Source organism: Bombus vosnesenskii, unplaced genomic scaffold, assembly GCF_011952255.1.
Source record: "Bombus vosnesenskii isolate JDL3184/JDL3185 unplaced genomic scaffold, Bvos_JDL3184-5_v1.1 scf7180000013309, whole genome shotgun sequence".
NCBI classification, from domain to species: domain Eukaryota; kingdom Metazoa; phylum Arthropoda; class Insecta; order Hymenoptera; family Apidae; genus Bombus; species Bombus vosnesenskii.
In genome coordinates, this window is record NW_022882958.1 from 2,310,495 (window position 1) to 2,328,871 (window position 18,377).

The 18,377-nt window shown below is 38.0% G+C and overlaps 1 protein-coding gene and 6 non-coding genes across 8 annotated transcripts; 1 reads left to right on the plus strand and 6 right to left on the minus strand.

The window, feature by feature from the left end:
• Positions 1 to 55: 55 nt before the first annotated feature.
• On the minus strand, positions 56 to 127 carry Trnaq-uug. Its single transcript has one exon. It is a non-coding gene; the product is annotated as a tRNA-Gln (tRNA).
• Positions 128 to 216: 89 nt separating this feature from the next.
• Positions 217 to 288, minus strand: Trnaq-uug. Its single transcript has one exon. It is a non-coding gene; the product is annotated as a tRNA-Gln (tRNA).
• Positions 289 to 656: 368 nt separating this feature from the next.
• Positions 657 to 728, minus strand: Trnaq-cug. The gene has a single exon. It is a non-coding gene; the product is annotated as a tRNA-Gln (tRNA).
• Positions 729 to 806: 78 nt separating this feature from the next.
• Trnaq-uug lies at positions 807 to 878 on the minus strand. Its single transcript has one exon. It is a non-coding gene; the product is annotated as a tRNA-Gln (tRNA).
• An 83-nt stretch (positions 879 to 961) lies between these two features.
• Trnaq-uug lies at positions 962 to 1,033 on the minus strand. Its single transcript has one exon. It is a non-coding gene; the product is annotated as a tRNA-Gln (tRNA).
• Positions 1,034 to 1,125: 92 nt separating this feature from the next.
• Trnaq-uug lies at positions 1,126 to 1,197 on the minus strand. The gene has a single exon. It is a non-coding gene; the product is annotated as a tRNA-Gln (tRNA).
• Positions 1,198 to 12,969: 11,772 nt separating this feature from the next.
• On the plus strand, positions 12,970 to 17,460 carry LOC117234819. Of its 2 annotated transcripts, XM_033496382.1 has the most exons (9): positions 12,970 to 13,174; positions 13,243 to 13,332; positions 13,768 to 13,830; positions 13,899 to 13,964; positions 14,046 to 14,087; positions 14,533 to 14,604; positions 14,690 to 14,817; positions 16,004 to 16,194; positions 17,182 to 17,460. In XM_033496382.1, exons 1-9 carry the CDS (start codon positions 13,091 to 13,093, stop codon positions 17,379 to 17,381), a joined length of 936 nt encoding a protein of 311 aa, XP_033352273.1. In that variant the 5' UTR covers positions 12,970 to 13,090; the 3' UTR covers positions 17,382 to 17,460. The 2 variants fall into 2 exon arrangements, with proteins under 2 accessions (XP_033352273.1, XP_033352272.1); XM_033496381.1 differs by having other exon boundaries at positions 12,975 to 13,332; positions 14,533 to 14,600; positions 14,701 to 14,817.
• The last annotated feature ends 917 nt before the right edge of the window (positions 17,461 to 18,377 follow it).

Here is an 18,377-nt window from a genome sequence, read left to right on the forward strand (position 1 = left end):
TTTGAAAAATATTCCGCTATTACAGTAAAAATGATTTAGAAAAAAGATTTTTCTCAGGTTCCACCGAGATTTGAACTCGGATCGCTGGATTCAAAGTCCAGAGTGCTAACCATTACACCATGGAACCGGTTGGTTAACGATTTATATATATATGTATTCTATCTACAGAAACATATCCTATATAAATATATCGGCATAATCAAAAGAAAACAACTTAGGTTCCACCGAGATTTGAACTCGGATCGCTGGATTCAAAGTCCAGAGTGCTAACCATTACACCATGGAACCTTACATGCGATCGATTTTTTAATATTACATCGTATTGAACTTTTATTTATTTCAAATGTTAATATTTTTATAAAATTTAAGTTTACATATTTCGTACTAAAATTTGAAATAATAAGTTAAATGTTGTTTCTATCTCAATATTGTATTGGTTACTTATTTTATAAAGATTTTCTCACCGTTATGTAGTTTGTTAAGAAAATTTAATAACTTATATAAAACTTCATTTTATACGGTCATAGTCTAACAATAGGAGCTTCAAAAACTATAACTTTCCTGTGAAACCTGTTGCACCAGCAAAATATAAAAAATCTTAGACTTTAAAATTAATAACTTATTGTTTAAAATTTTCAAGATGTAAAAAATATTGAAGGTCCCACCGAGATTTGAACTCGGATCGCTGGATTCAGAGTCCAGAGTGCTGACCATTACACCATGGAACCCTCTGTTTAAACAATTTTCAGTCTACTTTCTTATTTTACTAACATTTTTCAAAATTGCAATAAATGATGCAAAAACGTAGGTTCCACCGAGACTTGAACTCGGATCGCTGGATTCAAAGTCCAGAGTGCTTACCATTACACCATGGAACCAGTTGTTGAATCAGTATTTATTTAAATTTTTTAATTAATAAATTATTTATCAATATTTAAATGATTTTTTGAACCAAAAGCAAAGGTTCCACCGAGACTTGAACTCGGATCGCTGGATTCAAAGTCCAGAGTGCTTACCATTACACCATGGAACCTGTTATTTAATTAACTTTTTACGCCTCCTATTGTTGTTGAAACATTTGTTTAACTTTATAATAAATTATTGCAACGGTAAATGCAAAAGTATAGGTTCCACCGAGACTTGAACTCGGATCGCTGGATTCAAAGTCCAGAGTGCTCACCATTACACCATGGAACCTCTTGTTAATAATATTCTTGCCAATACATGACAATTATCAAAATCGCATTCGATATTGCCAGCTGTTACGTAGGTCACGATTACCAAGAAATCCGCGTGTCTTATCGGGGCTTTAATTCTTCTGCTATGCGCATTTTACTTATCTACCATAATCCTCCACTTCCTTTTTCAGTTATTATCAGCATTTTTTCTCAACAAACCAAACTCACACACACGTTCACAATGAAAATCACAGAAATAAAACGCGTCTACCTAAAACATAAAAATCATCAAATTACCAGCCTTTAAATCGTTCTTCAACTTGCTCCAATCCTCCACCCTCACCAATGTACCAATCAATTCCACAATGACATTCAACAATCTCGATCGACGAACAAGCCAGCAATCCTCCCTACTTTTCGAGTCGTTCGTCTCAGTCCGGAAACCACTCGAATTAATTTCCAGTCAAAGCATATTCTCTGTTCGGACGGCGCGACGCGTTCTCCTGCTTGACGTCCAATCAGGTCGAGCAACCCCATAGCCGCGGATACCCAGGCTCTGTTTGACCCTCGATCGGCCCGCGACAGCTCCGATTCCATTTCTCTGTTATACTTTCGTTCACAATGGCTCTTCTTACGGTTCGCTGATCCTTGACTGACAGCATCCCAGGCAGGCGGCACGTTCGTTCTAGGTGCGGTCCTGTCAACCTCGGATGACAGCCGACAGAGCAAGTGTTATTGTTCAGTCGGATTTTCGGGCCACGGGGATGATTCAGCCACCGTTCACGCGGACACGCTCGATGCATTTAATTAATTTGATAATTGGGCGCCGCGCTTAAGCACGCGGCGCCTGGAACAGAGAGGAATGTAAATCTATGGGGCGATTTATCACGCTGCGCTTGCAAAAGATTTTTTTTATTTCATTGCCATAGTTAGACTGCGAATGTTTATGCATTTTCATACTTTTAGGGATGCATCTCGAGAGACGTAGCTTTAAGGGAGATTTGTTCCATCGACTAAATATCGTAGTAAACGCTTTATCTTGTGTATTTCGTATACTTTTGCGTGATAAGATGCATTTTATACTTTACGTTTTTGAAATAATAAGCGGATAAACATTCGCACAGTCTAGCGATGGTATTAGCGGAGAAAGAAAGGAAAGAGAGTTTAAACACGAGGCGCTTGGAACCGGGACGTCTGGCTTATGGGACAATTTATAAGAGAAAGATCGTGCCAGATTTTCGTTACTTCTTTGTGATGGTATTTTTGAAAACAAAGACAAAAGGGAATTTTAAACGTACAATATTATACTACAACTTGCCAGGAGCAAGGCTCACAACATGGTAAAATTGTATTATGAAAAACGATCTATATTCTGATTTATCGTCGAATGGAAATTAAGCAGCTTTACAAAGATAACCCCTGTTGTAGTCCCGCAATTCCATGATCTAGTTAAAAATGCACTTGCAGAATTTTATAATATAACGAATACTTTGTTAAAGACTTAAAAAGTATTGAACAGTAATTAGATTTCGTTAGAGTATTCTCTGGGTTTTCTGAACAGAAGCAAACATAGAGAAGAGTCTCTTTTGGTATGAACCATTCGATAATAAAATAAAACCGCTAGGAAAATTGCAAAGAAGGGAAATTGGGAACTTCATTTTTCTGTCGAAAACGCGGATTTGCAATATCGAAATTTTAGGATGATAATCAAAAGTTGAAAGGATTCGTAGAATTCTCATATTTGCAGCGTAACACGAGTTCTAAATTACGCGTCGCGGAGGGCCCTTTTGCTAGGGGGAATTTCGCAAGAATTTCTTTGCCTCTTATCGAGTAAGCAAGCTGCTTTCCTTCGGAGACCCGATGTTCCACCGAGCATGAAATAAGTGTACACACGCGGAGGAAAGGGACGATAAAGCGAATTTCGAAGGGAACAAGACACGAAGGAAGCGGTCGTTCTCGAAAACGCGGATCCTCCCCGTCCAATCGAATCCGCAGATAAAAAGAATCTGTCCCCGTTGTAAAACCATAAAGGTGTAATCGTGATCGTACAAGGGAAAGGAAGTAAAGAAAACAGCGCGATATATGTTCGCCATTTGTGCAGACAGGATTTACAACTTTGCGCAACAGTGCAAACAGAATGACGTTTAACGCTCGTTATTTAAACAGGATGGATATCTTTGATGTTCGTCGCAGGATATTGACACGAAAATTTACCGAGAAATTACGCTTCGATATCGATTACGAGATTAAGTATCGATTCGTTTTTTTGGTTATTACATTATCAGTATCGTATACTGTCAAGAAAACGTTTTAAAGTTATTACTTATTACTGAAGACTACACGGGGAAAATATGAGTTCATCTTTGATTCTACGACTTTTTATCGGTTGTTGGGAAAAGAAGCATTTCAATATGAAATAATTGAGAAGACCTATAACTTGATAAATTAGAGAATATAAAGCTTGTAAAAGTAGATGACATATCTATGTGTACTGTTTTCTAAGGAACGAATGATATTTGTTTAGTTGCTATGTTAGTGTAATTTAATTAACAATAGTCCATATTAATATTACTAATGTATTTTTTAAGTGTACCGAAAGACAAATATCTACATTTATGCAAACACATATTTAATTCCACAACGAAGTGCAAATATAATTTTGTTATGAAAGTGGTTGACAATAAATCGAATTTTAAAATTATTCTATAGAATACGAAAAATGTGACTTGTCATATTTTTCATCCTTGTGTTCTTCGTTTATTTTGTAAGAATCTAAGTTCCATTTCTCTAATCATATTCATACAAATCTGAATTCCTGGCAATATCAATAATTACCAATACATCCCCCGTTCTATTTCTCTGAATTTAAAAAACTTAAAGTCGTAGTTTTCCTAGACTTCAACAAAATTCACTCACTTTTCCAATTTCACCACGAAATATGTTACTTCTCTTGACTTTCCCAATTTCACGAAGAAGTGAAATTTCCAGCCACTTTCCACCGTATCATCAAAAAAGTGACATTTCTGCTCGCCTTTCCCAATTTCATCACGAGACGTGTATCACTGGGTCATCAGTTTCCGCGGAACCATTCACCAAAAACCTGACGACAAACGTGCACCAAAGTACACTCGCTTTGCGGCTTCTTTTCTAATTAATGCGCGACTAGCGTCAATCATTGACCTCTGTGCCTCGCACCGAATAAAATATTCGACCACGCGTCGTCCCGAGGCACAATGCAGGAAGTGCTCGGTAGCGTGGCGTATCCCGTTGCACAAAAGCCGCGTGCAACCGGTGCAGTTGCTCTCCCTTTTACCCTCTTCTTGTCGTATCCTTGTCCCTCTTCGAAAGCCAAACAGAGAGATGCCCCGGCGGCGCGTTTCTCCCGCTAATGAATTCCTCTTTATGCCAGCGAGTAATTGGTACCTCGCATTATTCTCAATCAGCGAGGCTGTCCTCGCGACGTAGTAAGGATCGCGAGCTAGGGAGCGACTGGATCGAAAGAATCACCGTTTCGTGGCAGAGAATGAGAGAGTCGAAGAGGAGACACCGCGAATGATAGGGACAAAGGAAAGTAGAAATGCAGTGAAAAAAAAGGGAAACGTGGAAAGATGCTGTGAAAGTTAAGGAAAGAGGGAGGAAAGGAGAAAACTCTGCACGGGAGTTAAGGGAAAAGGGAGGAGAGGAAACGATGTGAAGGGGTCGAGAGTGAAAAAGGAAGAGAAAAAATATACGGGGTGATCCATGTAACTGTTTCAAAGCGTAACTTTATTCTTAATGTGGTCTGAGACGTAATACGCTACTCTTGTGCTTATGCTGGTTAACGAAAGTATTCAGAATACTTACAGTGCATAAAAAAGTTTAAAACCGATACTTGCGTGGAATTGTACAAGTGGAATTTGTGTTAGACATTGTTTTCTGTACCAAACCCATACGTCTATTATAGGACATACATAATCATATTATACATTCATTTCTCTCGTCAATTTTAATCCAAGTTTTTTAAAATTATAGCGTCTTTTTTCGTTTTATTCTTTAAATTTCCTTCTGCTGTCACTGTACTGTAGAAAGATTTTATGAAGACATTATGTATGTTATACGAAACCTTTGGAAATTTTATTATCGCTATAATAAGCTAAACATATCATCATTATGTTAGTAAAATTTGAAATCAATCCGTAAATATATATATAAAATAGTATTATTTATTGAATGGCGAGAGGGTTCGATCTACATAAAAAAATATTCATTTTAGCATTTAAGAAGTAATACGATTATTGTTGTAAAGAATCTATAATCCTACAAATGTTGCAGTCTTTCAGACGTTCGTCTTCTTCCTTTGAAATTTTTCTTTAAGTGCGTTAATAACGGAGTTACGTCTGAAACAATTCTGTAGACCGCCCTGTAGAGAGGAGTGAAAGAGGGAGAGCGAATGGAGGAGAAGGAACGCGGGAAAACCACACAGAAAAGTGCATCAGCGGAGGAAGAGATTCGCTGATTTACGAGCGGCAGTTGCTGGGAGGGCATTAATATTCGTGACGGAATATTAAACCGCGAGCGTCAATGGGCAGAGCTTCAAAGAGATTTTCCGGCCGCACAGGGAAAAGTCGAGAGATAGAAGGCGGGTGGCAGATCAACGTTCCTGCAAGATTATGAGATTCTCGTTAAGTGCCACGTGTAAAGAGTTCTTTCATACGCAGCCTCGACCCTGCCTGCATCGTCGTTCTCTCCTCGTCGTTATCCACGATAACGTTCGAGTTCGTAAAAAATAAATCGTCGCATAAAACGACACACAGAGATATATCGATTTATCGTTGGTTTTATTTTTCACGTCGGAATTTTTTGGACGGTCAGAGACACGTGAAGGTATGGGTTTTTCACGCGATGTATTTTATATCTTGCCGGAGATATCGCGGATATTTATTCCATAATTCGGTTGGTCCAACATTTCCCTGGGAATTCGGTTGGATCGGGGGGTCAAAATTAATTCGAGCATTTTTCGACGCTGTCCCTCTTGATAACGTTTTATTACGTGTCACGCGATATTGGCGCTTTTTATTATTGTTTCCTTTCCGCGGGCTGATGAATAGAAAGCACGACGGAAAATAATTTTGCTTGCTGAGTGGAAAATTCGATTCGATGACGAGACTAATTGCGCGTGAAATGGAAAATGAATGCATTACGATCCATTCGATTTGCAATATTATGTGCCGATATCGAACTATAACAGCCAAATCGATCCTCTTTTATCAAATATACTTAATTATAGACGAATGTCCAAGCAGGCCATAGAAAAAGCAACTCGACCATCTATAATCTACAGAGAAATTCTGTAACATATTGATTATACAGTAATGAACTAGTTGCTATCTATACAAAATCTTATAGCGTACAGTTTATACTCATTTCATAATTTTTCTGTCTGATCCTAATTCGGTAACCATTACCTGTATTCATTAATTAACTAGCATTGTTAAATCATGGGGCGATTTCAACAGGAGAAAAACTCTTCGCTAAACATCAATTACTTATCGCAGAAGCAAGAATTCCATCGTGAAACGTCGAAATCTCGCCTGGAGCGTTGCAACGTCCCGGATTCGAACAAGGACATTAATGAGATAAGGCCGTCAGAGAGGGTAGTCCTGGTAATAATGAGGAACATTTTTATAACGAGGATCACCATCGCGAAATCATCTCCTGGGAAAAAAGGGAGAAAACGGAAGGAGGCTGCAGCACGACATTTCTCTATCCAACATCATCCTCCATTCTCCGTCGTCGTCGTCGTCGTCGTCGACGTCGTCGTTGTCGCGGGGAGACTTAATTATCTAATTAATTAACCTCAATCAGAACGATGAGTAATTTCTCGGTTCGCTGGCGCCTTTGCCAACGTCGAGACTTTCTTGTCACGCCGACTGTGGCCCCGAATTACGGATGAGTTCACGGCAAATCGATTATGTCCCGATGCTATTGCCCGCCTCTATTTAGGCGCAGCATCCACAGGATCCACAATCCTCCGGCGTTATCCTGTTTTCCCTGGCCGACCAATTTGCTCCTGCCAAGCCAGCCCTCGTCCCACCGATCCGTTCTCTATATCTGTTCGCCTTTATCTTCGCCTCTTACACGCCGATCGCGCGATAACTCGCTCGTGAAACGACCAGACGACGCGAGTTTGTTTTACCGGGGGTTCTCTCGCCTGAAAATTGCGTTTGCTCCCCGTGCAACGTTCTCGACATGCTCTGTTCCAAAGGAAGGCAACCCGCTGGAACGAATCTTTGCCAGAGTTTGGCAAAGTTAAGGTATTATAAATTTTGAGGGGATTTTTATTCGAGGAAATAATAGATCGTAGTTTGGATGTAAAATTAATATCTATGAATGGAGTCGGGGGAGGAAATTGAAAGTTGCGAAATAGGAAAAGGGAATTTTATAACAGTTCATAAATTAAACTCTATAAATTGAAAAGAAGAGAAGAGTGATTACGTTACCAACGTCATATTTTTTAATGTGTTTTAGAATAAAGCATAAGTCGTATGATATACCGTGAGCATAGATTGCAATAAGTAAAAAGGAGGTCATTTATTTTTTAAGAAATTCAACACTGACTTAGGAGAAAGAAGAAGGATATGATAAATCACTTCAACTTCGAAGATCGAAACAGACAAGTGTTATACGAAACTTGTTCGTTAATATATAGCCTTGTGAACAATAAAAATGCAATCTGTAGTTTAAAGAATCAACTTCCAGGAGGTAGAAAGGCGCCATGAAGATCTCTGAAAATTTTTCCCACAAATATTAATTTCATCAACTGCCTACCATTTTCATAATCGAAAAGCACAGTCGCTAATAAGAGCAGCTAGATGCAATCCCCGATTCCAAATCGTTCAACCCAATCAGCCACCCTCTTGGAAATAACAACACCGCCCCGAAGATGCTCGAATTCCTACTGGCAAGCATAGTCCAGGATCCGGTGCCGACAAAAGCGATCCACCCCCTTGGTATCAGTGTAACTGACGTTTTTGACGCGTCAAGTGGATCCAGCCACGGCTAGAGTTTCGTTTAACACACACAGGCACGCCAAACCGAGATACTCGTCGATCCATATCGGCTACTGTTTTACATAAACATCGACTCGTCAGCGACAGGGGCGGAAATCGCAAGCGGAAGGGTGGCAAAAGGGGAACGGTGATTCGTCTAAGTGATCTCAAGTGTTTTCGCAGTTGACTCGCGGCGTGTTTGCACGGCGAACGAAGCTTTTTAAGGTTGGTTTAACCCTGGCCCCGGGCCCCATTTTCGGAGCTAACTTCGTATTTAGTTAGTCAACCCCGAGGCCGCGAGGCGCGATGGGAAACGACAAGTGGCGTCTTCCCTCTTCGAACGGTGGACGATTGTCGTGCCATCGCCACCGTCTTTCATGTGCTAATTCCTGTTTATTTAATCGAATGCTGACGTCGATCGCCCCGGGATTAATTTCTAATATGCTTTAACGTGACCCGACCAGATTGTTTGGACAAACGCGTTTGTCTAGCGTTTAGGTGGACGAGAGATTTGTTGGCGTTATGGATGATCTCTTTCCAAGGATGGAGAAGCGTGGAGATCGTACGAAAGTGGGAAATACGGGAAAAAGGACAAAGCCATTTTTGTTAATTTGCTGACTTTTATGTCACTCGATGACTAGTTTAAATATTACGGTCGAAGAAGCAAATAGTATGACAGATTCGAAGATATATATGTCGGAGAAGAGTCAGGAATAGGGTTGTGGGCGTTTGATAAATCTTCATTGGAATTGGCCATCGTTGTGGTATAACAAAGGTACAGTCTGCTAACACGAGTATGGATACTACCGACTCGACAATCAACCGCGGCGGTTGAGCACTCGCGACACTAGTGATAATGGTCTTAGGTTCGATAACGAATCCGCGGTCAACGGAATGATAGATATACTTGCTCACAAAATCTAACTCAAACGTGTAATACTCACAGATCGTAAGGTGTTACTCTCTTCGTCGATAAGATCGCAAGAAAGAATGATTTTTCGTCCCAATGATGCCACAGAGGAAAACTATGATGGGGTGTGTCTAAGGTGACAACGAATTCAGGTTCGATAACGAATCCACGATCCACGGGAGGACAAGTATCAACGTAATACTCGATTCGGATAACTTCTCGATAACTCAATCAGCAATTCGTCCAACGACTAACTAACAAACTAACTGACCCGTGATCCAACAGAAACTGCCCTTATATACTGCTGTCCCCACTTCTCTGGTCAATCTTTGTTTTTAAGGAGAGCCATATAATCATTTCATACCTCTGTCAGGTACACGTCCCTCCCGTGACCGTGGCTACGTCTAGTGACCCGCTATGTCACTTCGAGCCCGAACCCATCGTCATAAAGTCAGATTGGAACGTTAAAGCTATTTCTTATTTTTATTACTTAAGTGCAGCTATAGTAAAAGTCTGGACTAGGGTATTAGGGTTTTTCCTAACATTTCCTAACATTTCCTAACAAAGGCAAATCCCGATGTTCTTTCTTCTCCGACATATATAATAATAATAAGTCTCGCAGGGAGAGATGATAAATCCACGATGTTTTGCGTTAGGTATTAATTCTTACGTTAAGTAAATTGATATTAGACTGCATAATTAACGTTATTACTCACAATTTCTTTTATTCTATATTTTTCCTTCGTTTCTTTTAGTACCATTCTAGCGTTTTTTCTTTTTTTTTCGAACACGGATACTGGTGGATTGGTCGACGAAGAATCGATATCGTAGCGACGCTTCTTGTTTGCGAAACGATGCGAGACAAATCGCGCGAGCGAATTGTCGCGGCGTACTGAATTTTTTACCACGCTTTGTTCGATGTCGCGTTCCCTGCTAAATTATAGTTTTGTTTGGGCTGTTTCGTTCGCGCGAAACGGTGATCCTTGACCGAGACGATTCACAGGGCGACGTTTGAATGAGGATTCGCGACACAAATCGAAATTCGTTAGCCACGTTCGCACAACAGGTTCGCACGTCCGTATGCCATGTTCGCACGTTTGCAGGCAACGTTCTCGTGTTCCACAGTGTATTATCTGAATGAGATTTCAGGACAAAGGTAAACAAATTCATACAATGTGGATTTTTCCTGAAACTCGATACCTTCTCGATATCATCTCCGTATGATGTATAATGAACGAGTGAGCTAATTTTGAAGTGATTAGATCGTGATGCAGAAACGATTTCTACTAATCCTCCACCGATTTTTGGGATTAGGTTATTTAAATAATTATAATTACGTATATGAAATTATAATTGACATTTATATTATTTACAGACTGACGATATCATCGAATAATAAGATCAAAATCGAACAATGATTATTCCGATTTTTGTTCACTTCATGTCACGCTGTGCGATTGTGCGATTTAATTGCGCGCGTTAATTCCGTGCACGCTGTCTTTTCAATCCGATTGATGGACCTCGTTTAAATTTCAGTATTTGATTAAAGTTATTCGAAAGCATTAAATAACAAATAAGATTATTTGAAATATTTCGAAACATTCAATTAGCTCAATTCTTATGATTTCTTTGGAAGAATTTTAGCTAAACATTAGGTGATACCGTTACTTTGCAATGTCGTATCATATAATATTGAAATATTATACATAATATTTATTTAAAACTCCTCTACAAATCTACAAAACTGAAATTTAAATTTCACACAACCTTCGTTGGTTTAAATATCGAATCTATGATCGATACCGCGAATACAACTTCTTCGTTGAAAGTCAAGGGATTAAAATGAAATTTCTGCCATATAGCAACATAGATAATCACTCTTCTTCCATTCTTCGCTTTGTACCGTTATAGTATTAATTAGCTTCGAAGCAAGCATTTTAATTGTTTCCGTTTAAACATCTTCATCATAGTGCTTTACATTACAAGCAGATATCGTGTTCTACATTAAACAAACGTTAAACCAATTAAAACGCAAGCCCACACGTTATAAATCAATAAACGTGTTCATAATTTTCATTCACCGTGCTTGCGCTCTTCATTATCGATATTACACTCACACGTTCTTGCAAAACGCGTTTCGATTCTTCTTTCACCCCTCAACCACCCCGTATCACGATACAGACGTTGTAAAATTAGCGATATTAAGCGGATCGTTCGAATAAATTCTCGTTGCTGACGCATTAAAATTATCGTATTTCGGCGATTCTTTCATCGGACGGTGGAAAATTACACGCAAACACGGGAAAAGCATTTGTATTATTAACGCAGAATTCGACGATAATTTCGAGGCCGCGGTTTCGAGATCGAACCTCGTGAAATTGCGAAGGCTGACTCGCTAAAAGCACTTGGACGCCACGAACCAATTAGCATCTTCGTAAATTACTGGCGAATTACTTTACGAGCTGATTGTGATAAAATCGCTGGAATACGTCTCATTTCGAGTCGACTCGCTTAACGAATGATAACAAGGAATTACGCGACCAAGCTTAACTATCTCTATTAAACATGTACATGTACGTTCTCAAATCGAATATCTAATTATTTACTAATTAGGAAATAAGATCATGTACACGCGAAAGTCTTGCACTTCCTTTCCTCTTTCTATTTTTTTTTTTCTATTTCTTTTTATTTCTTCCTGCTCTCTGTTTTCCCCTCATTAATTTCCTTCGACAGCTGCCGCTGTCGCAGCTTATTATCGGCGGCATTGTCAACATGGCTGGTGCATCATTATATCACGAATCGACCAAGCGATAACGCGACGATTGCGAAATTAAGTCAGCCATTGAAGCTGCCGTGAACAGGGTTTAATAATACGCGATTATCGGTGGATCACTCCTTTGGCCAACGGATACAAGTAAATTATGTCCCCTGTTAATTAATGACACCCCCAATAATGTGTTATTAGTTTCTTTATGGAATCTGGTTTAATCGACACCTTAATTGAAATTTAGTCCGTTATGACGTTCGTTGGGTGTAAAATTTCACTTTAATTATACATTTAATGCTTTTGCTCGAGCGTATGTTTGTTGAGATTTTCTTTTCGAATTTAATATTACGTTGTTGTCTGGACGATGGTAATTATCGTAAACGATCGATACCGTTCTCTGTGGCTAAATCTAATTGAATTTGAATCTTGATAGCGATATAAAAATTATAAAAAAATAGCGTGACTCACCGGTGGTTCACGTTATCGCATAAAATGAAGCTGTTGCGAACCACCAGTGAGTCACGCCACACGTTGGTCGCGCTAGTTTATGCTGTGAAATGAGCGTTAAGACAGAATAACTCGTTTTGAAATAACATACGTCGCACGTGCGAATTAATTAACATTATTATTCTAATGCTTTGTTCTTGAATTAATAGGTAAGCTGGTAATCACGAGATTTAGACAGAGCGTAATTCTGTTCCTTTAAAAACAGCAGGTGAATGCCTTTTCGATTTCAAGCAATCTATCAAACGTTATTTTCCAATTTTAATAAAGAGAACGTAATTCTTTGAAAACGAATAAGAATATAAAATACCATACAATATCTTTTCATTCTTTGAACGTTTGCTTTCGAAACTATATCAGAATTTATTTTTAGATGCCATAAATCAAACACTCAAAAGATATAAAGCAACAGGAGAAGATACAACAAGATAGAACACTTACGAATATAAAATACTTTCTTTGCTTTTTAAACTTTGCTTTATTATTTTCAAATGTCATAAATATTCGATTAATCGACAGTCGATTATTCAATCGTTACTCGATTCAGAACGTACGTGATGTAACATCTGGCAGATTTTCGTCTCTCGTTTATCGAAGAGACGCTTCTCGTGTCGAGTATTTCTCTATCGACGATATTTTCCAACCTTCGTGAGGAATTTTCGAAATCCTTGGCAATCCCGTCTAATGGATTACATTCGCGGGGATGTTCTTACAGAAGCAGAGCTACTTCTCCCGGCTGGCAAAGTCCTACCCGATTCTAAAGCTCGTTGATGTATACGATCGTCAAGTAAAGACCGTGAAAATCACGAGACATCGCGTGATTTCTACTGACTTCCGTTTCTTATTGCGCCACAGTCGTTCATACGGGTGTACGTGTTGGACAACGTCTACGTTTGCATTCTGGTGCACATACTTTTTTACGTTGCTCTGTGGTACGCCACTACGGTAAGTACAACTGTAAATTTTGCTCAGAAAATTTGGGACAAATTTTTTCAACATTTCGAGGTAATCCAAAATTACCATACAATAAATTTTCCGCTGTCGCTCTTGTAATTTCTCTTCCATAAAGCTTGAACAATTCTAAAACGAACATTATAATTGTTACAATTTATCACTCGAAACCAATCTTCTTCGAAAACTGTAATAATCTATCGATAATTTTAATCGAATCGCCAATAATCTAAAACAATTTATTACAGTGATTGATGCGACTGCGATGATTTTTTTAACGCTTCTATTATCTTCGAAAAGATTTGTGTCCACGTTCCTAGATTTCTTATTTAGTAATTTAGTATCATGCTAATTATAGAAATCTAAAATTTCAATTACATTATTAATTAATTAATTAATTAGGAGGATTAATTTGTTTCTTAACCGCAGGTGATAAGAAAAATGGAGAAGGCGAATAAGGAGATGCTAAAAATTATGGAGGAGAACAGAACGGTGCGTCGACTGATCGATAATAATAGAAATTCAATCGTATCGATTTCTCGTTTAAACGATTGTTACAGAGACTGGAAGACGTAGTGGCGTTGAAAGATAAGAAAACGGAATACGACGAGGCGGTGGTTAAAGTGGTTAGTGTCTAGAAGAAACTTTCAGTTCTTTCAAAAATCACAATAAACAATGAATAAGCGAATCTCATTAAACACTTTCAGAAAGAAACGCAGAGATTAACATCGCAGGAACTGGAAGACGAGGTAACTGAAAGTTCAACCGTCTCGTTAATCTTATAAATATGGCTAAAGACTACTTTATTTATAATTTCACCTATAACAACTTAATTCTATAATTAGTAAAAACATAGGTGCATGTGAACGAAATATTTTCAGTTACAAAGAAAGGGGTAGCTTCCACTGTGATTTTCAGGAAAAGTGACTTACAACCTTCGAATTTTTATCCTTCGATCTCGTTCTCGTTTCGATACACAAAAATCTGACGATTTTAAAAAGAATTACAACGTAACATAATCTTCCATACTATCTTAAAGCCCAACTCAAACTTTTTAACTACAAAAAAAAAAAAATGAAATTAATTGCAAAATAATCTCAAAGACGAAGCAACGATAAAATTAAGTTTGCAAAACACCTAGCCCCATAAGATTCATTTACTTTATCAAATCTCAACAAAATTATTATAATTCAGATGCAACGTCTAAGCACGGAGCTGATCAACGCAGAGGACAAGCTACTGGAACTAGAGAAAGTGGTGAAGAAAGTATCGAAAAAATATCTCTTCTATACGAAACATAACATTGAAATTGCTTCTATAGCGAAATTCTTCGATTGTCATTAATTCGTAGTTGATTTCCAGTACATATCCAGTGGAGAATCGTGCAAGAGTTCTGCGGGCGACGTCGCTGACCGAGAAAACGAACGCGCGGGACCGTGTTTTGGCGAAGGACGAACGGTCTCGCTCGAGAATCTCAAGGTACGTTTCAATTAAACTGTGTGCACCGATTTTCCCTACGTGACGGTGTTCTGTAATTGTCAAGAAAATGAAGACGGGGAGGGCGGTTTACCTCTTACTACCGGTTGCGTCAGTCGTTGTAACAGCTTGGGCCAGCGTTCCGAAACCGCCAGCAAAACGGAGAGGAACAGATTGTTCAGGAATTCTGTTAGGGAACTCGCGACCACCGGGACGCGACGTGTAAAGTTATTTCGGTGTCTGGCGAACGAAATTGGGGAAAACCATAGGACTCTCGGTTAGTTAAGACGCATTCAACGGAATAGTCGAGGCTTTCGAACCCCGTGTAAGAGTTAATGCTGACGCCGATAGGATTGTCGTCGTATTATTGTTAGGATTATTGTGTGTCTTGATTACGTAATGTATCGATAGATAGCTTGGATAATGGACTGCGGTAATCCTTTATTGATAATAATTAGTCTGTGGATGTTTATACAAATATGCGGTACTAGGGATACGATCGAAGAGATTGAACGTAAATAGATGTTTGCTTCATCCCTTAAATGTTATGAGTATTCTGCTTTGTATGTTTTGCATACCTTTGCTAATTTTCATAATGGAAGCATAGTGTTTACTCTGACATTATCTTGTTATAAAAAGTACTTTTCGTTCCTCTTCCATTATTTTATTATTCTATTTATATTACTTCGATAGATTAGATTAGATATAATAAGAACTAGAGAAATTAGCGTCATCGATTGAAGAAAAGTATTGAGTATAGATTGTTGTTGTACTGTTGTATTGAGTATAGATATTTTACAATTGCAAATAGTTGGAGGCCATTCGAAACCGACAGGCGAGAATTAAATAAATATACACAAAAATACTAATTAGAAATAGTATTTGTTAGAATTTTGAACAACTTGGTAAAATTATTTGCATGTTTTTTACTTTAAAGAAATTTCGTTGTATTCTATGTAAATTAATTTTCTTCTTTAATAATCGTCTCTAAGTTCTATAAAAAGAGTATGCTCTCCAGAGAGAATATCAGAAAAGAAACCTCTATATCTATTTTTACATTTCTCGTAAATGGATGAACACCTGTAATCCATTTGGTAATAATTATAGCATCTAAGACATTCGTTATCGATCGAATATCGAATTAACGTTAATGAAAATTAATAGAAATATGTTTCACATTGTGTTGAAGATACTCGAACCGTCATTTCCACCGCCGCAGCCACCGGAACCTCCACCTAGGAAGTATGGGATCTTTGTCTCTCGACCTCCTGGCCAACGTCGTCCACCTCCCGCGGCTTCAGCTGCGACTGCACCCCCAAAAATCGGACACAAGTAACTACGGATCCGTGGAAGCTTCCGAGGAATCCGGGATTTATCACCGTAAGCGCTATTTTATCCATTCTGTAACCTTTTTTTTTTATATAGAATTTTGTTGAGATATGTATAATTTTCTGTGCTGGACTAGGTTAAATGCGTAGTAGAGATACTTGTATGCGAGTGTCGGTGTGTGGAAGTATATGTGTCCGCAACGTCTCGAAAACAAAGGAATGTAAACTCTTCAGTCGGTCAAGAGTCAGTTAACAGTCGGGTATAGAAGAAAGTGCTGAGACGCGTGCAAGTGTGTATCGATGAATATATAAGGAATCGTTCATGAAATAAATATTTCATTATTTTAATATTAATCCTCGGTATAAATTTAGTGTTCCTATAACATTATTTCGGCTTCAAAGGTCCACAATTCTCAACAAATTTATATTTCTCGTTAAATAGAAACGTTTCTAAATATTGCAATTAACGTTACAAAGGAAACTTAAGAGAACTTAGTCTTAAGTTATGTCCGTGGTAATATTTGATTTTTATATTACGTCCACGAAATATTAGGTTGTCCCAAAAGTTTCTTCCGTTTCATAAGTGGAATAATAGATGCACAACATTTTTTATTTTATGTTATTTTATGGATTTATGTACGATCGATTTTGTAGTAGTAGAATAAAATGGATCAAACGTAATTCGATAAAATAATATAAAACAAAAAATGTTGTGCATCTACCACTTCCTTATAAAACGAAAGGAACTTTTGGGACAACCTAATATTTCGTAATTTGTCGTCAAATTAGATAATTATTGTCATAAACGACAGCTAATTTACCCGAGTTACTAATTTCAATAAAAAGGAGAGAATAAAATATCACCGATTTCTCTTTTCTATTTTATAAGTTACCGACAGAAATTATGAATTTGTGTACACGAACGTGAATCATAGAAATTTGCATACATGCTTAGCAAGTTGCATACGTTGTTTTAGACACGACTTTTCGAACATCTTTTCACGTCGAATGTGATTTTTATGATACTTGATGATTTCAGAGCCTGATAAATTCATGTGGAGTGCTGGAGATCGTCGACGAGACGATAGACGAAGAAAGCGATCAGGAAAATTCGCTAGTAGTGGCATTTCGACGCGTTTTAGTGCGAAAAAATTGCACGACGAGTCTCTGAAGAACGTGACACCTTTTACCAGATCGTTGTTGGGTCTCGTTACGATTTTCACGCAGCAAAAATTTTAAATATACTGCATACAAATAGACTATGTAATATATTTCTCAAATATATCAATTACAAGTGTTTGCAATAAATCGAATAATATATAGGAAATATTACACACTTTCTACTTTATATTTATCTCCTTTATACGTAATTATATTACATGTATAAAATATTGCTTGCCCTTTTCTAGGGAAATTGACTTGTTGGGATTAAGCATCTCTGATATCATGAACATTAACTCCGGATACAGAAAAACTGCGTATCCGAATAACGAGACTTTCTCATTTATGACACTTACCGCTAACAACAAACCGAACGAATATAAATACGTAATATATTCGCGAGCATTAGCTAACATAAACTTCTTACCGCGACAACAGCTCAATGCTTATTCAACGAAATTGCAGATTTCTGCCAAGTCATTCAGCTATTCATCAGCATGCATTGGATATTTACTTCGTGCATATCGTTAATCGTAATTGGCAAAATTAATTAGCACGTTTACGTCGAATACTGGTGTCGAGGAAAGACAATATTCGTATTACACGATCATGCATTTTAGATTATCAGACTTTTTCTCACGCGACTATAGCAATTACGAAATACGCTGACGTCTTTACAGACGTGTGTCAGAGTGCAACGCGTATACGACGACTCTGTGGGAAAGTGAAATTAAAAATAGAATCAAGTTTCAACGCACACAGCGTAGAAAAGTGCGTATTAAAGCAAAATCAATTAACCGAACTTAAACGAATTTATGAAAATTTATTGTCATGGAAATATACGAAGTAAAGCAAACGTATCTATATGGACTTTGAAGATAGTACGTGACTGATCTTTTGTCTGATCTGGACGCGCACGTATCATTGCCCTTGGGCAAACTGGTTTACTCGAAGAAAAATTCTTTTTGTTCTACGTACACAGGATATATCGTGGAACTGGAAAATACATTTATTCAGGATTGTGAGAGCAAACATCGTGTGTAGAGCTGTTGTTGAAAAATAATTTCTCTATAT